Raw genomic sequence first — 16,404 nt, 5'->3', positions numbered from 1 at the left:
AGAGCAGCTTTTCTTCATAGCTTGCAATATAAAAATGGAGGGGTTATATTTTTGAATTTTTATAAAGTGACCCTTGAATTACAGTGTATTTCGTGACCTGACATGATTTAATTCTGAAAAGCCAAAACTCATCAACTAGAAAGTCATCTTAAATCTTTCCTGGTGCTGTAGGTATGGCTCAGTGGTAGAATACCTTCCTAGCTAGTCTTAAGACTAGCTGAGTTCAAACCCCATTACAATCACTCCCTCCCACCAAAAAAAAAAAAAGAAAAAGAAAAAAGAACTATTTTCTGAAGAAAATTGGGTATTTACCAGAAATACATCAGGAAAAAGCTCTGTCTCTTTTTTTTTTAATCATTAAGAACATTTTTTAATGGTCTTACTGGCTATGGTAAAAATTAACTTGATTTTAAATTCCATAGCTGTTTTAAAGATTTTTATTTGGGAATTTATATTAACATTTCTTCTCCTTTCCATAATAGACTGACAAAGGATTTGACAAAGCCACATTTGAAAGTCAGATGTCTGTGATGCGGGGCCAGGTAGGTCATTTTGATGATCTTGTTCATGAAGAAAAGTCTCATGAGATAGCACCAACTTTCCTTTCCACTGTGATAGATGGAAGACATAACACTGACCATTGTGCTGATCTGAAATAGTTCTGATGATTAGAAATGAAGTTGATTTAAATACTACCTTACCTCCTCTTTTTTTTTTATTGTCAGGTTGATGCACAGAGGTTATAGTTATATTCGTAAGGTAGTATGTACATTACTTATTGAACATTGTTACCCTTTCCCTCCACCCCCTCCCAGGCTGTAAAGTTGATTTCTTTTTTTTTTTTTCCCAGACCTGGGCTTGAGCTCAGGGCCTGGGCACTGTCCTTGGACTTTCTCAAGGCTAGAGCTCTACCACTTGAGCCTCAGCACCACTTCCAGCTTTTTTCTATGTATGTGGTACTGAGGAATTGAACCTGGATCTTCGTGCATGCTAGGCAAGCACTCTACCACTAGGCCAAACTCCGGCCCCTGTAAAGTTGATTTCTAACATATTGTGAATATTGCTGTTACATTAGTTCATCCTTTGTCCTTTGTTTCCTCATCTTATTTTTCCTTTTCCCTTCCCTAATTTGAGTAAACAAATATACATGTATATATATATACACGTATATATGTATATATATGTATATATACATACACGTATATATACATATATATATATACATACTGTACATTAGGTACCAAAGTCAGACATGGGGTAAACCAAAAGGGAAAAGGAAAAAAGAGAGAGAGAGAGATAACTTCATATAGTACATTAAAAACAACAACCACAAAGATAAACCACTTTCCATATCCTGGAGTTCATTTCACTTAGCATCATCCTACATAGCCATGTGCACATAGCTTTTGAGCTAATGTGATCCTTGGCGAGGGAAATCCTCAACCTATGTAGTTTTTTTTCCATGTTTGTATTCAGCAACTGCTTTATTATTTTCAAATGCAAACTCTGTGCATTTTATTTACAATTTTACAAACTAGGCATAAAAGACCATAATTAATGACATAAGTTATGTGTACCTAAAGTTCATGAAGGGAAGAAAAATACCTTCACAAATTAAAACAAAATAGAAAAAAAGCTGCCGGATGCAGTGAAGTATACCTGTAATTCTAGCTGCTCAGGAGGCTGTGATCTGAGGATGGTGGTTTAAAGCCAGCCTGGGCACTAAAGAACATTTGTGAGACTCGTATCCCCAGTTAATCGTATTTCCAGTTAATCGCTAGAAAACAGGAAGTGGGGTTTGGCTCTAGGGGTAGGGCGGTAGCCTTGAGCTGAAGAGCCCAGAGACAGTGCCCAGGCCCAGAGTTGAAGCGCCATGACCCATTTAAAAAAAAAAAAAAAAAGCAAGCTATGTCTAACTCAAAAAGATTGCTCAGATTTTGAAGCACATACAAACCAACCAATGTCCTGTTTCTTTTCCAGTATGAACTAAATTACAATATGTCTAATGCATTCTTATTTTAACCATTGGAGATAAGAGTCTCAAGTCTTTTTGTGCCCAGGCTGGCTTTGAACTTTGATCCTCAGATCTCAGCCTCCTGAGTAGCTAGGATTACAGGCATGAGCCACCACACCTGGCTGAGCCTACGTTTCTTTGGGTTTGGCCTACTTCACTTAAGATTTTTTCCAAGTCTTTCCAATTCCTTACACATGGGACGATGTCATTCTTTCTGATGGCTGCATAGAATTCCATTGTGTATAAATATGACATTTTCTTGATCCATTCATCCATTGAGGGACATCTAGATTGATTCTCTATCTTAGCTATGGTAAACAATGCAGTAATGAACATGATTGTGCTAATAGCTTTAGTATGTCCATGTTTCTGGACATTTGGGTAAATGCCAAGGAGTGGGGTTGCTGGGTTATAGAGGAGCTCTTATGTTTAATCTTTTGAGGATTACCATACTGCTTTCCAGGGTGGTTGAACAACTTTACACCCACCAACAGTGTAGCAGCATTCCCTTTTGGACACATCTACGCCAGCATCTGTTGATATTGGATTTCTTGAAAATGGCCATTCTAACCTGGGTGAGGTGGAATCTCCATGCCGTTTTGATTTGTTTTGCCTCTTCTTTTTGACCTTACTATGTAGCTAGTTGTTTCCTCCCTAAGTATCCTGGATGTGGAACCTGTGCTAGGTGAGCATTCACCTACCAACCACACACTCAGTATCTTCACCCCTGTCATGATGACTTTTTTTTTTTTGCCAGTCCTGGACTTGGACTTGAGCCTCAGGGCCTGAGCACTGTCCTTGGACTTTCTCAAGGCTAGAGCTCTATCACCTGAGCCTCAGTACCACTCTTGGCTTTTTTCCATGTATGTGGTACCGAGGAATCGAACCTGGGGCTTTGTGCATGCTAGGCCACTAGGCCAAACTTCTGACCCCCATGATGATTATTTTACTGCCTTTTTCTTCCTTAAATCCAGTTTTCTTGGGCACTTCAAAACCAAGTTCTGCTGCCAGTAGATTATTTTCCCTGCAGAACATGTTTGGTTTTGCTAGAGCACTCATAAATAAACATGTCACTAGGATTGAACACCAATTGAGTGTGGTGGAAGTATATAATTATAACTTGGTCCTCTTACCCATGCTCCTCCTTGCTTACCTCCTCTAATTAGTGATACAAAGAATTAGGTGTAGTGCTGTGGATTTTCAGGCCAAGCTGACTCATGGATGACATCTTTTCAACTCTATTCCAAAAGGAAAGCTTGAAACAAAAATAGAATACTATAAACATTGGCTTTCAGTCACTTCTAAATTAATGTGGCTGTATGCTACTGGTATTAGGTAGCAAATAGCTACCTAATAATTAAATCAGATATTCATTTATCTCATATTTATAGACAACTAGTAGGCTAGAACTGTATATTCCACATGGAAAGGACTAGAGGAGTTAAGAGTTTAGCATTAAAAAAGAGTTGAAGGTCCAGGAGTTTGGTCTTGTGGTAGAATGCTTGCATAGCATGCAAAAACCTGGGTTCACTTCCTCAGTACCACATATATAAGAAAAGCCAGAAACGTGACTATAGCTCAAGTGGTAGAGCTCTAGCCTTCAAAAAGCCCAAGGACAGTGTTCAGGCCCTGAGTTCAAGCCCTGGAACTGGTAGCAAAAAAAAAGTTGTACCTGGAGACATGGCTTGAGCGGTAGAGCACAGACACTAATTTCTAATTCCAGGACTAATCCCAGAAATAAAAGAAGGGTTACAAATATTTAGAGAGGAAACCGTGTCCTGGCTTTTTTTCCCCTGTGTTCCCTGAATTTATTCATTTTGGATATAAGGGAGATAAAATTTATATCTTAGTAAAGAGATCCCTAATCCAAGAGGTGAAGAACTGGAGAAAGAGCAGCAGCTGGACAGTGGTGTAATTTGCCTTTCAGGTGAGGAGACCCAATCCAGGGATCCTAGCTGGGTGCCTGTTTGGGGCGTGAAAGTGGTTAGATGGTCAGTGATTATAATTATGCTACAATATTGCCTTTCTAAGTCCCCGTTTAGCCTTTGCCTGACTTGTGATTCAGGTTCAGGACTTTCCTTGCTCCTAAAGACCCATTATGGTTTGTTATTCTTTGCTGGTATGAGTGGATTCCTAGAACTTCATGTAGCCCAAACCCTGCTGTGCTTTTCCCTAAAAAATAAACCTGTGGTAAAAATTTGATTAATGGCAATAGAGCACTTTTAACAATAAACATACTAAAAACAATCTGAAACTTATGAATTGTTTATGCTTGGGTTTTTTCCATTTACATGATTTTCAAACCCAGGTTGACTGTAGGTCACTGGAACTGTGGTGAGTAAGGGGATAATTCTCTATGGAATCTTATTTTAAGTAACTAAATACTATAAACATTTTGTGGATTAAAGTTAGTGCATGAGGGATTTAAAGTTAAATTTAAAACTATGTCCACAAGAAGGTGTGGGTCAGTCTACTCTGAGGTTAGATGCAGAGGTACAGGTGGGTATCTGCTGTCTTCTGTGCATTTATTCATAACTGTCTCATTTACAGAGGAGTTTAGGTTTTATGAAAATGCAAATAATAAAAAATGATAAGGTCAAGATCTGAATGCAAAGAAAGAAAATTATATTTTGGCTATATCTTTTAGCTTTGTTTTCTATTTTTAATTTGATTTTGAGCATCCCGATAACCTAAAAGAATAATGTACCTGGATTATATATACCTGATTGTATAATAATTCTCTGGTTTTAGCTGAATTTATTTTTTTGTTGGTCCTGGGGCTTGAACTCTGGTCCTGGCTGGGCACTGCCCCTGAGCTCTTTAGCTCAAGGTTACAGCACCACTTCTGGGTTTCTGGTGGTTAATTGGCGATAAAAAAGTATCATAAACTTTAGTGCCTGGGCTGACTTTGAACCACAATCCTCAGATCTCAGCCTCCTGAGTAGTTAGAATTATAGATGTGATCCCCCCACTCCCTCCCACCCTCAGCTAGTTTTAGTTGAGTGAAAGTGTCATTTCTTTTATAAATATAAATATACATATATGTATATGCACATATATATATATATATATATATTTGCCAGTCCTGGGGCTTGAACTCAGGGCCTGTCCTTGAGCTTTCTCAAGGCTAGTGCTTTACCACTTGAGCCATAACACCACTTCTGACTCATTCTGTGTATGTGGTACCAAGGAATTGAATCCAGGACTTTATGCATGGTGGGCAGGCACTAGGCCAAACTCCCAGCCCCTATAAATATCTTTTAACTCCTCTCCCCCAAGCTCCATCAGCTTGGTGATTGGTGAGGACAAGCCTTTGGCACTGGCTTGTAGTGAACAGTGACTGGCTCTAATTGTTCACACAGAAATGTGGACTGTTGATATTCATGATAAAAATAAACGTCATTTTGAGTCTCATTGTAAGTGGCAGTGGGGTACAAACAGATTGAATAAAATTAGTGTTTCGTTCTACCTGTGTCTATTTATAAACCTGGTTCTGAAAATATGTCCAATATACTTTGCACATATGGCAAGTCAGAAGTCTGTTTTCCACATAATCTAAAAAAAGGGGGGGCAGGACTAATTAACTAGTTTATGCACACACAGTGGTTAAGCCTCGAAGCTCATTTTCAGATTCAGTAATTAATGTGAAAGAAATGAAGTATCCACTTGAGTACCTCCTGAGTGCTTGGCCTGTGCTCGCTACTGTTTATCCTCCCAACAGCTCCACAGGATTCTCTGCATTTGTGGAGGAAGCAGCTATGCCCAGAGGTCTTGAGTAACAGGTTGCGTCTGTGAGTAAGAGGCCTGTCTCAGCTGGGCACTTGCAGCATTTAGGCATTGCCTCTGCCTGGGGCCCTTACCATCTCCTTACTGGGTTTATAGTTGAGTTCTAAGTGATATCCCTACCTGTCCTTCCAAATACAGGACTAAGGATCTGGTGCAGTGGTAGAGCACAGGTCCTAAATTCTGTTTCATGTAGCACAAATTGAAAGCAGTCTCCTAAAAATGAATCTAATTTTTTTTTTTTTTTGCCAGTCCTGGGGCTTGAACTGAGAGCCTGAACCCTGTCCTTGGGCTTTCTCAAGGCTAGCTCTCTACCACCTGAGCCATAGCACCACTTTTTCAATGTATGTGGTACTGAGGATTGGAACTCGGGTCTTCCTCCATGTTAGCCAAACACTCTACACTAGGCCAAACTCTTGCCCCCCTCCCCCTTTTTTTTAAATTGGTCTGGGGACTTAAACTCTGAGTCTGGGTGCTGTCCATGAGCAATTCAGCTCAAGACTAGTGCTACCCCTTGAGCCGAAGCGCCACTTACAGTTTTCTTGTGGTTAATTGGAGAGAAGAGTCTCATAGCTTTGGACTTTCCTGCCCCAGTTGGCTTTGAACCACAGTCCTCAGATCTCATCCACCTAAGTAGCTAAGATTACAGGGATGAGCCTCCCTCACCCAGCTTCATCTTACCTTTTGTGATGTAAAAATCCCATGACTTGTCTCTGGGAATGCTTCCAGTCTGGCTAACAGGGCCTGAGGCAAACTGCCTCCATGCAGGGCATCTGTGCTCTTGCCATTTGCCACTTGCCTCAGTTTAGCAACTTCCTGTTTCCCATTGGTGCCTGGCACCTGCACTCTTCATGGTTACCTTTCTTCTTCCTCTGGAGAGCAGCTCAGTCATCTTGGGCCCCTCCTGTCACCTAGGCCATTCTGACTTCCACTGGATTCCTGGGAATGTACCCATGGTACAGTTTACTTAGAACTTTTTGTTTTATTTTGTTTATTTTTATATATTCATTTAATGTGTCTGTGTGTGTGTGTCTAGAGCTTGAACTCAGGACCTGGACACACTTGAGCTTGTACGCTCAAGGGTGATGTGCTACCATTTAAACCACAGCTTAACTTCTGTTTTTTTAGTGGTTAGTTGCAGATATGAGTCTTTCCTGCCCTCATTGCCTTTGAACCATGATCCTTATATCTCAGCCTCCTGAGAAGATAGGATTTACAGGCATGTGCCATTGATATCGTGCAGAACTTTGGTTTTTTAAATCAGCATGTTGAGTAAATTACCAGTGAGAAGCAACATACACTAACTATAAAGGAGAATATGTGGTTTCATATATCAGTACAATAATTCAGCCAACTAAAAGTTGTGGCTCGGTAAACTAAAGAAATATAGAAGCCCACGGTTTTAAGTCATCTACCTGCCTTTGCCACATCTGAGTCATTCCTGTCAAGCTTATCAGGTGTGGCATCTGTGAAAGATTCTGCTATTTTATCTTGTCTCCAGTGTTTGCCTTATTCTGTTTTTTAAGTTAATACTTTTCTAGAGTTAAATGTATGCTAAGAAATTTGTATATCCACTAAGCAGTAAATCAGTATGTGAGTTGTTAAAGGAAGGGATGGAATTATTAAATTGTGGGTACTTGCTCCTGTGGCTGTGTTTCTAGTCTGAGTTTTTTCAGAGCTCACATGGGTTTTCAGTTCCTTTTCTCTCCAGTACAGCACATGCTTACTCCACCAATGTTTCTTTACATGAGTGCTAGATTATCAGGTGTCTTCCAAAGTCCAAAGAAATGTTTATGATCAGGATAGATTAGAATTAACTGTGGTTTTTGTTATTGTATAACTATTTGAAAGTGAATAATCTCATAGACTGATTCACTTTTTTTGCCAGTGCTGGGGCTTGAACTCAGGACTAGGCACACTGTCCTTGAGTTTTCTTTTGCTGAAGGCTAGCACTCTACCACTTGAGCCACAGTGCCACTCCTGGCCTTTTCTGTTTATGTAGTACTGAGGAATCATGCATGCTAGGCAAGTGTTCTATTACTAAGCCACATTCTCAGTCCTACTGATTCACTTTCCTTTATTTTTCTGTCTTTGAGATTCTGTGCTACAACCATGTATTGTTTTTAGAGTCAGGAAAATATTAACTGTTAACTCAGGCTTGTTTAGACTATCAACTTTAGAATCAAATTTTTTTTAACTTAAAGAGGAAACACCAGAACATTTAATTCCTTAGCTATGTTGGTCTACATTTTATGTTCATGATATGAGAAACAAATGACACTTTTTTTCTTTTTATTGAGATGTAGTTATCCCAAAGAATTTTTTAAGAAAACCTAAAGCGCATCCGAAATAATAAATACAATCTAATCACTGTTGCTTGTAGTGATTTATTTCTCTGATAATGTTGAGTGCTTGAAATCTAGGATCTGACTCATCTAATTTCTACTATTCAGAGTATTAAGAGGTTTACGTTTACTTTGGCTTTATGTGGAAACTTTTCCTGCTTAGCATTATTAGTCTATCAGAGCCAGTGAAATCCATAGCATATGAGTATTAGATCATTTACAAATACTCAGTAGTCATATGTCTAAAGTACATAATAAAAAGAATTTTCCACTATACCAGAAAAAAAGATAAATGAATTATAAATTTAATCTGAATAATGTGGAATACATTTCATAACCTTACTTGTATGCTCAAAAGCGGAAAGTCAAACTATCTTTGAATGAGGAATAAAATGTATTTTATTATCTTAGTTTTGGTTTTCTAATTTAAGAATAAATGCTAGCTGGGTGCCAGAGCTTCATGCCCTGTGATTCTAGCTACTCAAGAGGCTGAGATCTGACAGTCTGATTCAAAGGCATCCTGGGAGATGAATATGTGAGACATTTGTCTTCAACTAGCCAGCAAAATGTTGGCCTGGTTCAAGTAACAAGAGAACAGAGTGTGAGGTGGAGTTAAAGCACTGGTTCTACCACAGAAAGAAATTGGATTTGTTTTTCAATAATCATATCTCTAGCACTTAGAACTAAGCCAAGGCTATAGTAGGTATGTAATGCATTTAATTGTTAAATAAGGAGATTACACAAATATTTAAGTTATACATCAAATGAAATGTATAGAACCTTTCACTTTATTTGGTCTTGAAATTCATTGCTTCTGGACATGGGTGCATTCTAGAAATTTATTTTTTTTCTGCCATTCCTAGGGTTTGAACTCAGTATCTAGGGACTGTCCTTGGACACTTTTTGCCCAAAGCTAGCACTCTACCATTTGAGCCATAGCACCACTTCAGGCATTTTCTGAATATATGGTACTGAGGAATCGAACCCAGGGCTTCATGCATGCTAGGCAAGCTCTCTACCACCAGGCTGCACTTCTAGCCCAAGAATATTTTATAATTACCAATTAGAGTTATTTGATTCTAAGGTTATGCATTCGTGCATATACATAAACATACTTATAATAAATATTTATACTATTTACTCCTTATCACAATCTCTTATATGTAAGTGAATGACTAAGATTTACAAATAAATGGTTACAATATTATTGAAGTGAGGTGAGTGCTTTGTTTTCTTTAAATTGAGGAAAATCTCTTTTCTCTTATCAGATATTAAATCTTACTCAGGCACTGAGAGATGGGAAGAGTCCTGTCCAGCTGGTCCAAATGCCTTGTGTGATCGTGGAACGCAGCCAAGGTGGAGGTCAAGGTCGGATTGTCCACCTGAACAGCACCTTCACCCAGACTGTCCATTGCCGGAAGCCTTTTTTTTCCTCCTGGTAGTGGCTTTAAGAGGACAGCTATAGGTGTCACTGTGATATAAAAGCATCACATTTATGTAAACTTGCTGGTAAGACCACCAGTTGCCAAAAACTTTGAAAAAGTCAAATCTTTCAAAGGTTATATATTTTTTTTAATATAATCAAGTTTACAGTTTTTTGTCCATATATTAAATTTCTATTTCAGGGAAGAAGTGACATATATTGTATTTTTATAGAAAATTTGTATCTTATATTGTTGTTTGTTTAAAAGGTAATTTCATGGTTTATACATGTAACTATGAATATAATTATTCTAGAATTCCAAGGAGAAAAACATATCTGTTGACCTTGAATACTTTTTAAACATGGAGAAGAACATTCATTTGAGCTGGTTGTATTTCATTCCTTCAGGATTGAGAAGAGCCAAACCTGAGCCTACTAGGAAGATATAGAAGTCAGTAGATAAACTGAACAAAGAAATGTTGTCTTCATCCAAATGCTGCTATTTTAGAACTGGAATTAGTGTCCTTGACATAATTATTAGGGACCTGAAAGTCTTATTTTGGTTAAGTGATAAATGACCATTCTCTTCTTTTGAATTTTAGAATGCTTTTAGTGAATTCTTTTAGTAAGGAAACAAAATAAGGATATTTTCCCTCTTAAAAAAAAAAAAAGAAACAACATTTAGCTGAGACTTGAGGGGAGTAATATAAAATTAAGGTAGCTGATCTCCAATATTTTGAAATTCTAAAATACCTTTAAAATTTCCTTTTTGTGTCACTGTATTTTCAATAGGACCAAGTAATTGATCGATTAGTATTTCAGAGTGTTGTTCAGTTTAGTACTTCAGTTAGTATAAATGCCACTTAAAGCTAAATCATACCCCAAAGTATATGTTGGGTTTCATTCTGGGGTTAATAGGTCATGAATTTCTTCAAAATAATACTACTACTTGAAATTATAGATGATACTATAATTAGATTATTCTGTTTTAGATTATTATTTCCAATTAAAGGAGTACCTGACAGCAGTAGTCACCTAATCATTTGTTTTTGACCTTGAAACTTTGTACTAGAATTTGAAGATGAGTTTGCCTCATATTCTGGGAATTGAGACTAAATGTTTAATACCAAGTGATTGAAGTGGATAGGAGCTTAGAACTAGAAAAGCTTTGACCTCTTCTTCAGACTTAGAACCACCTAACTGGGCCATGGGTAGTCTTGTGTTTTAAGCTTAGTGTCAGATGGTTCATTATTTTAGTGATTTACTTTTGTATGAAAAGTATAGGCAGGGTGGTAACTTAGGTGTAATGAGCTGGGTATGGTGACCAGGACATTGCTGTCCTGTAGGGAGTCAAGAGTAACTGCGGCTACCTATTCTTGCCTTTCACTAGGTCTGTTTTGAGATAATGGAGAATCAGAACTCAAGCTACTATCCTTAGGTAAATATTAGTCATTAAAATGTGCCTTTTGACGATCTATTCTAAAAGGAGATGAGTCGCTGTGATGTGGGTCTGGCTTTCATTTTTTAAAATTTCAGTATTTTGAGAATTATATTACTTTTTATAATAGAAAACCTAGAAATTGACATTTTCTATGCTAAGATTAAAATTGTGTGAAAATATTTTTAAATGTCTGACCATACTAAAATGGTACTATTGACATTTTTAAAGATAAGATTATAAGTAAGAGTGCATTCGCTATGTTTTGTGAATTTCTATGAATTTAATTATTTAAATACTGTGGCTTCTTCAATGAGTATATTTATATTGTCAAACATGGTAGACAAAAAGGTAATAAAAAATAATTGTTTTGAGGCTATATTTCTCCTGCATGTGTATACTTAACATTTAGAATGTTTATGATAATGCTTAAGTTTATAAATGATGACAGACCACATTTTCTCATGTTAGTAGTGTAGTTTAACTCTGTGTAATTTCAAAAAGTATATTTAACTAGAACTTTTTCAACTGTAATTTTATTTAATTACATGCTGCTTTATTACACTTCAAATTTGCCAGCATTTGACATCTTTGGAGAAATGCATTTTTAGACTTGAAAAAGATTGTGTGTGTGTGTGTGTGTGTGTGTGTGTGTGTGTGTGTGTGTGTGTGTGTGTGGTATTTATGTGTATGTTGCTAGAGATTGTAGGCAGAACCTTTATATGCTAGATAAGTGCTCCATCATTAATCCACACATATACCCCATCCCAATTAAAAATTATTTTAAATAACTGTGTTATATAGTTAAAATCTTGTTAAGAACCAATGGTGACATGTTACTTGGTTGAGTTACATCGTAAATCAACTATGTATAGGTATGTCAAGACAAAGCCAGCTCTGCTGCCTTCACCAGGTTGCTTGGGTGGATGTGCAGACTTGAGGTAAGGATTCACAGAGCAGTTCTGCCCTTCTTAGTCTCCCCTGCAGTTAGCATGGGGCCTCATGGCTGGTTTCTGGCAAAACAGACCTAGAGACAAGTGATATATGACAAGGCTGGCAGTAAAACTTCTGGCCATGATTGACTGAACTAGAAACAAAGATTTGTCAGGTGGAAGTAGCCGGGGTCCAGGAGTCACTGCTGGAGGAAAGCCACCGGAAGAACCTCCTGACCACATAGTAATGTGACTTCAGCAAGAAAAGAATGCTAGTCCAATGCTGATGGGTCACACCTATAATCCCAGCTACTCAGGAGGCTGAGCTCTGATGATCTACAGTAAAAGCCAGTCCAGGCAGGACAGGCCAGAGACTCCTATTTCCAGCTAATCACCAGAAAACTGGAAGTGGTACTGGAACTCAAAATGATAAAGAGTGCTTCCCTTTAGTAAAAGAGCTTAGGGACAGTGCCCAGGTCCTGACTTTCAAGTTCCAAGAACATCAACCAAAAAAAAAAAAAGAAAAAGAAATGCATATGGTCAGGAGGCCAAGCTCATATGTTGAGGACCTGCTTAGCAAAAGTGCAGCCTTAAGCCTGTAGCTTATGCTTGTAATCCTAGCTATTCCAGAGGCTAAGGTCTGAAGATCATGGTTCAGAGCCATCCCAGGCAGCAAAGTTCTTGATACTTATCTAATTAATCAAAGGAAAACAAACAAGCAGCCCAGAAGTAGAGCTATGGCTGAAGTGGTAAAGCACTATCCTTGAGCAAAAGGCGCCCAGGGACAGTACTCAGGCCCGGAGTTCAAGCCCTCACACAAGCTGGGGGGAAAAAAATGCTGTGAGTGTCACCTAGTGGTAGAGTGATTGCCTGTCATACATGAAGCCCCTGGGTTCAATTCCTCAGTACCACATACACAGAAAAAGCTGAAAGTGGTGCTGTGGCTTAGGTGGTAGAGTGCTAGCTTTGAGAAAGCCCAAGGACAGTGCTCAGGACTGGCAAAAAACAAATAAAAATGCTACTTGTGTTCAGTCACTGAAATTTTGAATGTAATTATTACCAAAGAGTAGATGTACTGTCTTGAGAGTTACAATGAAAATAGAAAAGTATATATCACTTTAAAAAGAAATCCAGGGGAAAAAAAAAGAAATCCAGGCCAGGAGCATGGCTTAGTGGTAGAATGCCTGCCTAGCATGCATGAAGCCCTGGGTTTGATTCTTCAGTACCATGTACACACAGAAAAAGCAGGAAATAGGTGCTTTGGGTCAAGTGGTAGAGTGCTAACCTTGAAAAAAGCCCAAAGACAGTGTCCAGGCCCAGAGTTCAAGTCCCAGGACTGGCAAAAAGAAAAAAGAAAAAAATCCAGAGCCAAGTGGATAGGATAAGTGGTAGGAGGGTGGAATTGTAGGTAGTTCTTAATCTTCTTAAACCCACAGAGCAAAGAAAAGTATTGCAGTGTGAAACCATGCACCAAACCCTGGTGATCCATTATCTGAATCTGGACCTGTGAATACTGGGTTAAAAGCATCAGCTACCCTGAGAAACCTTCACTTTAGGTAAGTGAGCAAAGAATGTAGTAGCCATGTACCTGTAATTTGCCACCATGAGCCCAGCCTGAAGGAGGATGATATGAATCAGATCCCCAGTCACAATTGGGTGGTAGTAGAAGACTGCAGGAAGTGGGTGCTGGGGTGGGCTGTTGCTCACATTGTGGTCTGAGAAATGGCCATTGAGAGGACAAGGTTGGGAACAGCACATGGGCAAGAGAAGGCCAAAATGGAAGGAGGCAGACATTCAGGGTAGTGACATAGTCAGGTGGCCTAACGCTAGTGACTTGGAAGAAGGGAGCTCTAGAATCACAAAGCTAGGAAACTTCCAGCTCACTCTTACAAGAAACCTGGAGCCAGCACTAGTGACAAATGTCTGTAATCCTAGCTGCTTGGAAGGCTGAGACCTGGAGGATCATAGATTGAAGCCAGCCGGGGCAAGGAAAGTCCACAAAACTCTGTCTCCAGTTAACCAGCAAAATGCCAAACTGGAATCATGACATAAGTGGGAGAGTGCTAATTATGAGCAAGATAACTGACAGCATAAAGCCCTGAATTTGAACCCATGCTCACACGCACACATACACACAACTTGAGAAAGTGGCAGGCTAATCCATCTAAGTTAAACATAATATCCCTGAAAAGACAGCAACAATCTATAATGGGGAGTGAGGAGGAGACTTATTCTGAGGCTTGAACTCAGGGTCTGGGTGCTTTCTGAGCTTTATTTTTTCTTAAGGCTAGGCCTCTACTTACTACTTGAGCCACAGCTTCATGGTTGGCTTTCTGGTGATTAATTGGAGATAAGTGTCTCAACAGACTTTCTTGCTCAGGTTGGCTTCAAATGGTCCTCAGATCTCTGCCTCCTGAGTAGCTAGGATTAGCTTCAGTCTCCTTTATAAAGTATACTGAAGGAACTTAAGAAGTGGTAGAAGCTATGAAAGAACGATATAGGTCTCTAAATGAGATGGGCAAACAGCAGAGGAAATCGAGAGTTGTCAGAGCTCAGGAACTCCTAGAGTTAAAAACATGTTTTAGAAATAACAAGAGCAAATAATATACCATAGAAATCTGACAGCAAAAACATTACACCAAGTGTTGAAAAACAAAACCTTTCTATTATTAGTGTTTTATTGCTGCTATAATAAATTGTCACGAACTTGGTGGCCTGAAGCAACACAAATTTACTCACTTGTAGCTCCACAGTTTAGAAATCTTGACAGGTCTCAGTGAGTTACAGTCTGTCAGCAAGGTTGTGTTCTTTTCTAGAAGGCTCCACGGAGAGTCCATTCCCTTGCCCTGTTGCCCTTTCCTTCTTCCACTTTCCTGAACCACTAAAAAGACCCAGTGATTATATTGGGCCCACACATATAATCTAAGCTAATGTTCCTCTTCCCATTATTCCCTCCCTGTCCCCAGCTCTTTACTGGTTAATTGGAGATCAGAGTCTAAAGGACTTTCCTGACTAGGCTGGGAATCCCAGATGTCTCCTGGGTAAGAAGCAGGGAAAATGGAGGGAGTTACTAGCAAAGCATAAGTATAGCTTAGAGAGAGGGAAGCTGGTAAATCCAGCTGCCTAAAGGATTCCATTTGCTGTCACTTCAGAAGTTTGCATGGAGGAGAAAGTGGGGTTGATTTTATGAGAAAGGGTTCATTAGTGTTTTGGGTGAGATATTCACTTTGCACCAGAGCATCTGTCTCGGTGTATCTGTGGGACTTGATGATGAGTTTTTGAGTATGGATTCTTTTTACTCAAATACGTTCACATACAAATTCCTATACTTGGTGTTAGCCTTCTTGGAGCATAATAACAAATTTGGAATCATGAAACAGTATATACTTTTCCCTGCCACGATGCATGGGGTTAATCTGGAAAAGAGAGAAGGCACTTGAGGTGCCTGGGAGGTTTATCTGCAGTGATATTTCAAAGGTTTTGTCCTGACTTCTGCATCCACCCAGCAAAATGCTAGCCTTGGTCATCACTGACTGGTGTTCCTGGAAATCATCTTGTGCCTTTTTTGAAGATGTGGAAATTGAAATTATACGATTTGCTAATCTCAGTAAACCAAGAGATGTGTTTATTTTTCCTTTGACTCCAGCCCTGGAGCCAACTGTGACAATCTGCAGTCTGAAAATGCCCTTGCCAGAGAGAAGGGAAGGGCCTGGGCCCCAGGGTAAGAACTGAACAAACATCCTGGCTGATTCCTGGCTCAGAAACCAGTCTGACCAGGGGTGGGACCTGGAACAACACGCCCTTTATCTCTGTGTGGTCTGGGGAACTTTCTGGAGAGCTGTTGTGTTTTTCAAGTGTTAGTTTAAATTGCCAGAGTTAAATGGAACTGGGAATTGCATTTCAACTACAGCTCTGGTTTGGGCCAAGGTGGCTACTGTCCTGTGCTTAACTTCTCCCCCCTCATTCTGGAGGCAGAGCAAGGGAAAAGTCCCAGTGTCAGAGCCCAAGAGATCACAGCAGTATGGGGTAGGTTTATGGGAGGCTGGGTCACCCTGGTCTTTCAGATCTGTGCATTGTGTGTGTATACACACACACACACACACACACACACACACCCACCCACCCACCCTTGAGCATACATTATGTACTTGGCAGTGCTACCCGTGTGAAGTTTCTTTTGCAAGGAGCTGGATTCAAGAGTTTTCCATAACTGTACACACTAATTGTAACCTGAAAAGTGTCATTACCTCCACAGCACACAGGAAGAAGCTCAGAGATGCATCCTGCTTGCCAGAAGATAATTTGAATCTGGGAACGAGAATGCAAAAGGCAGGGGTAGGGGTGGTCTCTGACTCAGTTCCCCTGGCCTTCCTGGTGCCAGAAGACATGTGGTTACCTGCAGGTTTCTCACCATAAAGAAATCGAGGGCACAGGATTTCTTATAAGTATTTTGCAGCTAGGCACTGGTG

At 39.4% G+C, this 16,404-nt stretch overlaps 1 protein-coding gene and 1 long non-coding RNA gene across 6 annotated transcripts in view; one reads left to right on the top strand and one right to left on the bottom strand.

Annotated features, from left to right (window-relative positions):
- The window catches only part of Pi4k2b (phosphatidylinositol 4-kinase type 2 beta), a 39,276-nt gene extending 25,790 nt beyond the window's left edge, over nt 1-13,486 (top strand). Inside the window, exons 9-11 of one of the 3 annotated variants that reach the window (XR_016537409.1) lie at nt 483-542; nt 9,411-11,003; nt 13,372-13,486. Coding sequence is in view for 2 of the 3 variants with exons in the window: in XM_090343753.1 (XP_090199879.1) it covers nt 483-542; nt 9,411-9,584 (234 nt within the window). In the remaining variant the exon portion in view is untranslated. Of the gene's footprint in view, nt 1-482; nt 543-9,410; nt 12,737-13,371 lie in introns of those variants that run through there. The other 2 variants (XM_090343753.1, XM_090343754.1) reach the window with 2 other exon arrangements.
- On the bottom strand, nt 524-6,418 carry LOC150055916 (uncharacterized). 3 transcript variants are annotated; one of them, XR_016537412.1, is made up of 4 exons: nt 6,333-6,418; nt 5,689-5,803; nt 3,168-3,269; nt 524-609 (listed from the first exon to the last, which is right to left on the bottom strand). It is a non-coding gene; the product is annotated as an uncharacterized LOC150055916 (long non-coding RNA). The 3 variants fall into 3 exon arrangements; XR_016537410.1 differs by having other exon boundaries at nt 531-650; XR_016537411.1 differs by lacking the exon at nt 5,689-5,803 and having other exon boundaries at nt 531-650; nt 6,333-6,415.
- Nucleotides 13,487-16,404: the final 2,918 nt, after the last annotated feature.

The sequence above is a fragment of the Megascapheus bottae genome, chromosome 13 (genome assembly GCF_031878675.1).
Source record: "Megascapheus bottae isolate mThoBot1 chromosome 13, mThoBot2.hap1, whole genome shotgun sequence".
In the NCBI taxonomy this organism is placed as follows: Eukaryota; Metazoa; Chordata; class Mammalia; order Rodentia; family Geomyidae; genus Megascapheus; species Megascapheus bottae.
The sequence above is the reverse complement of the archived record's forward strand: the minus strand, read 5'-3'. Positions and strand labels throughout refer to the sequence as shown.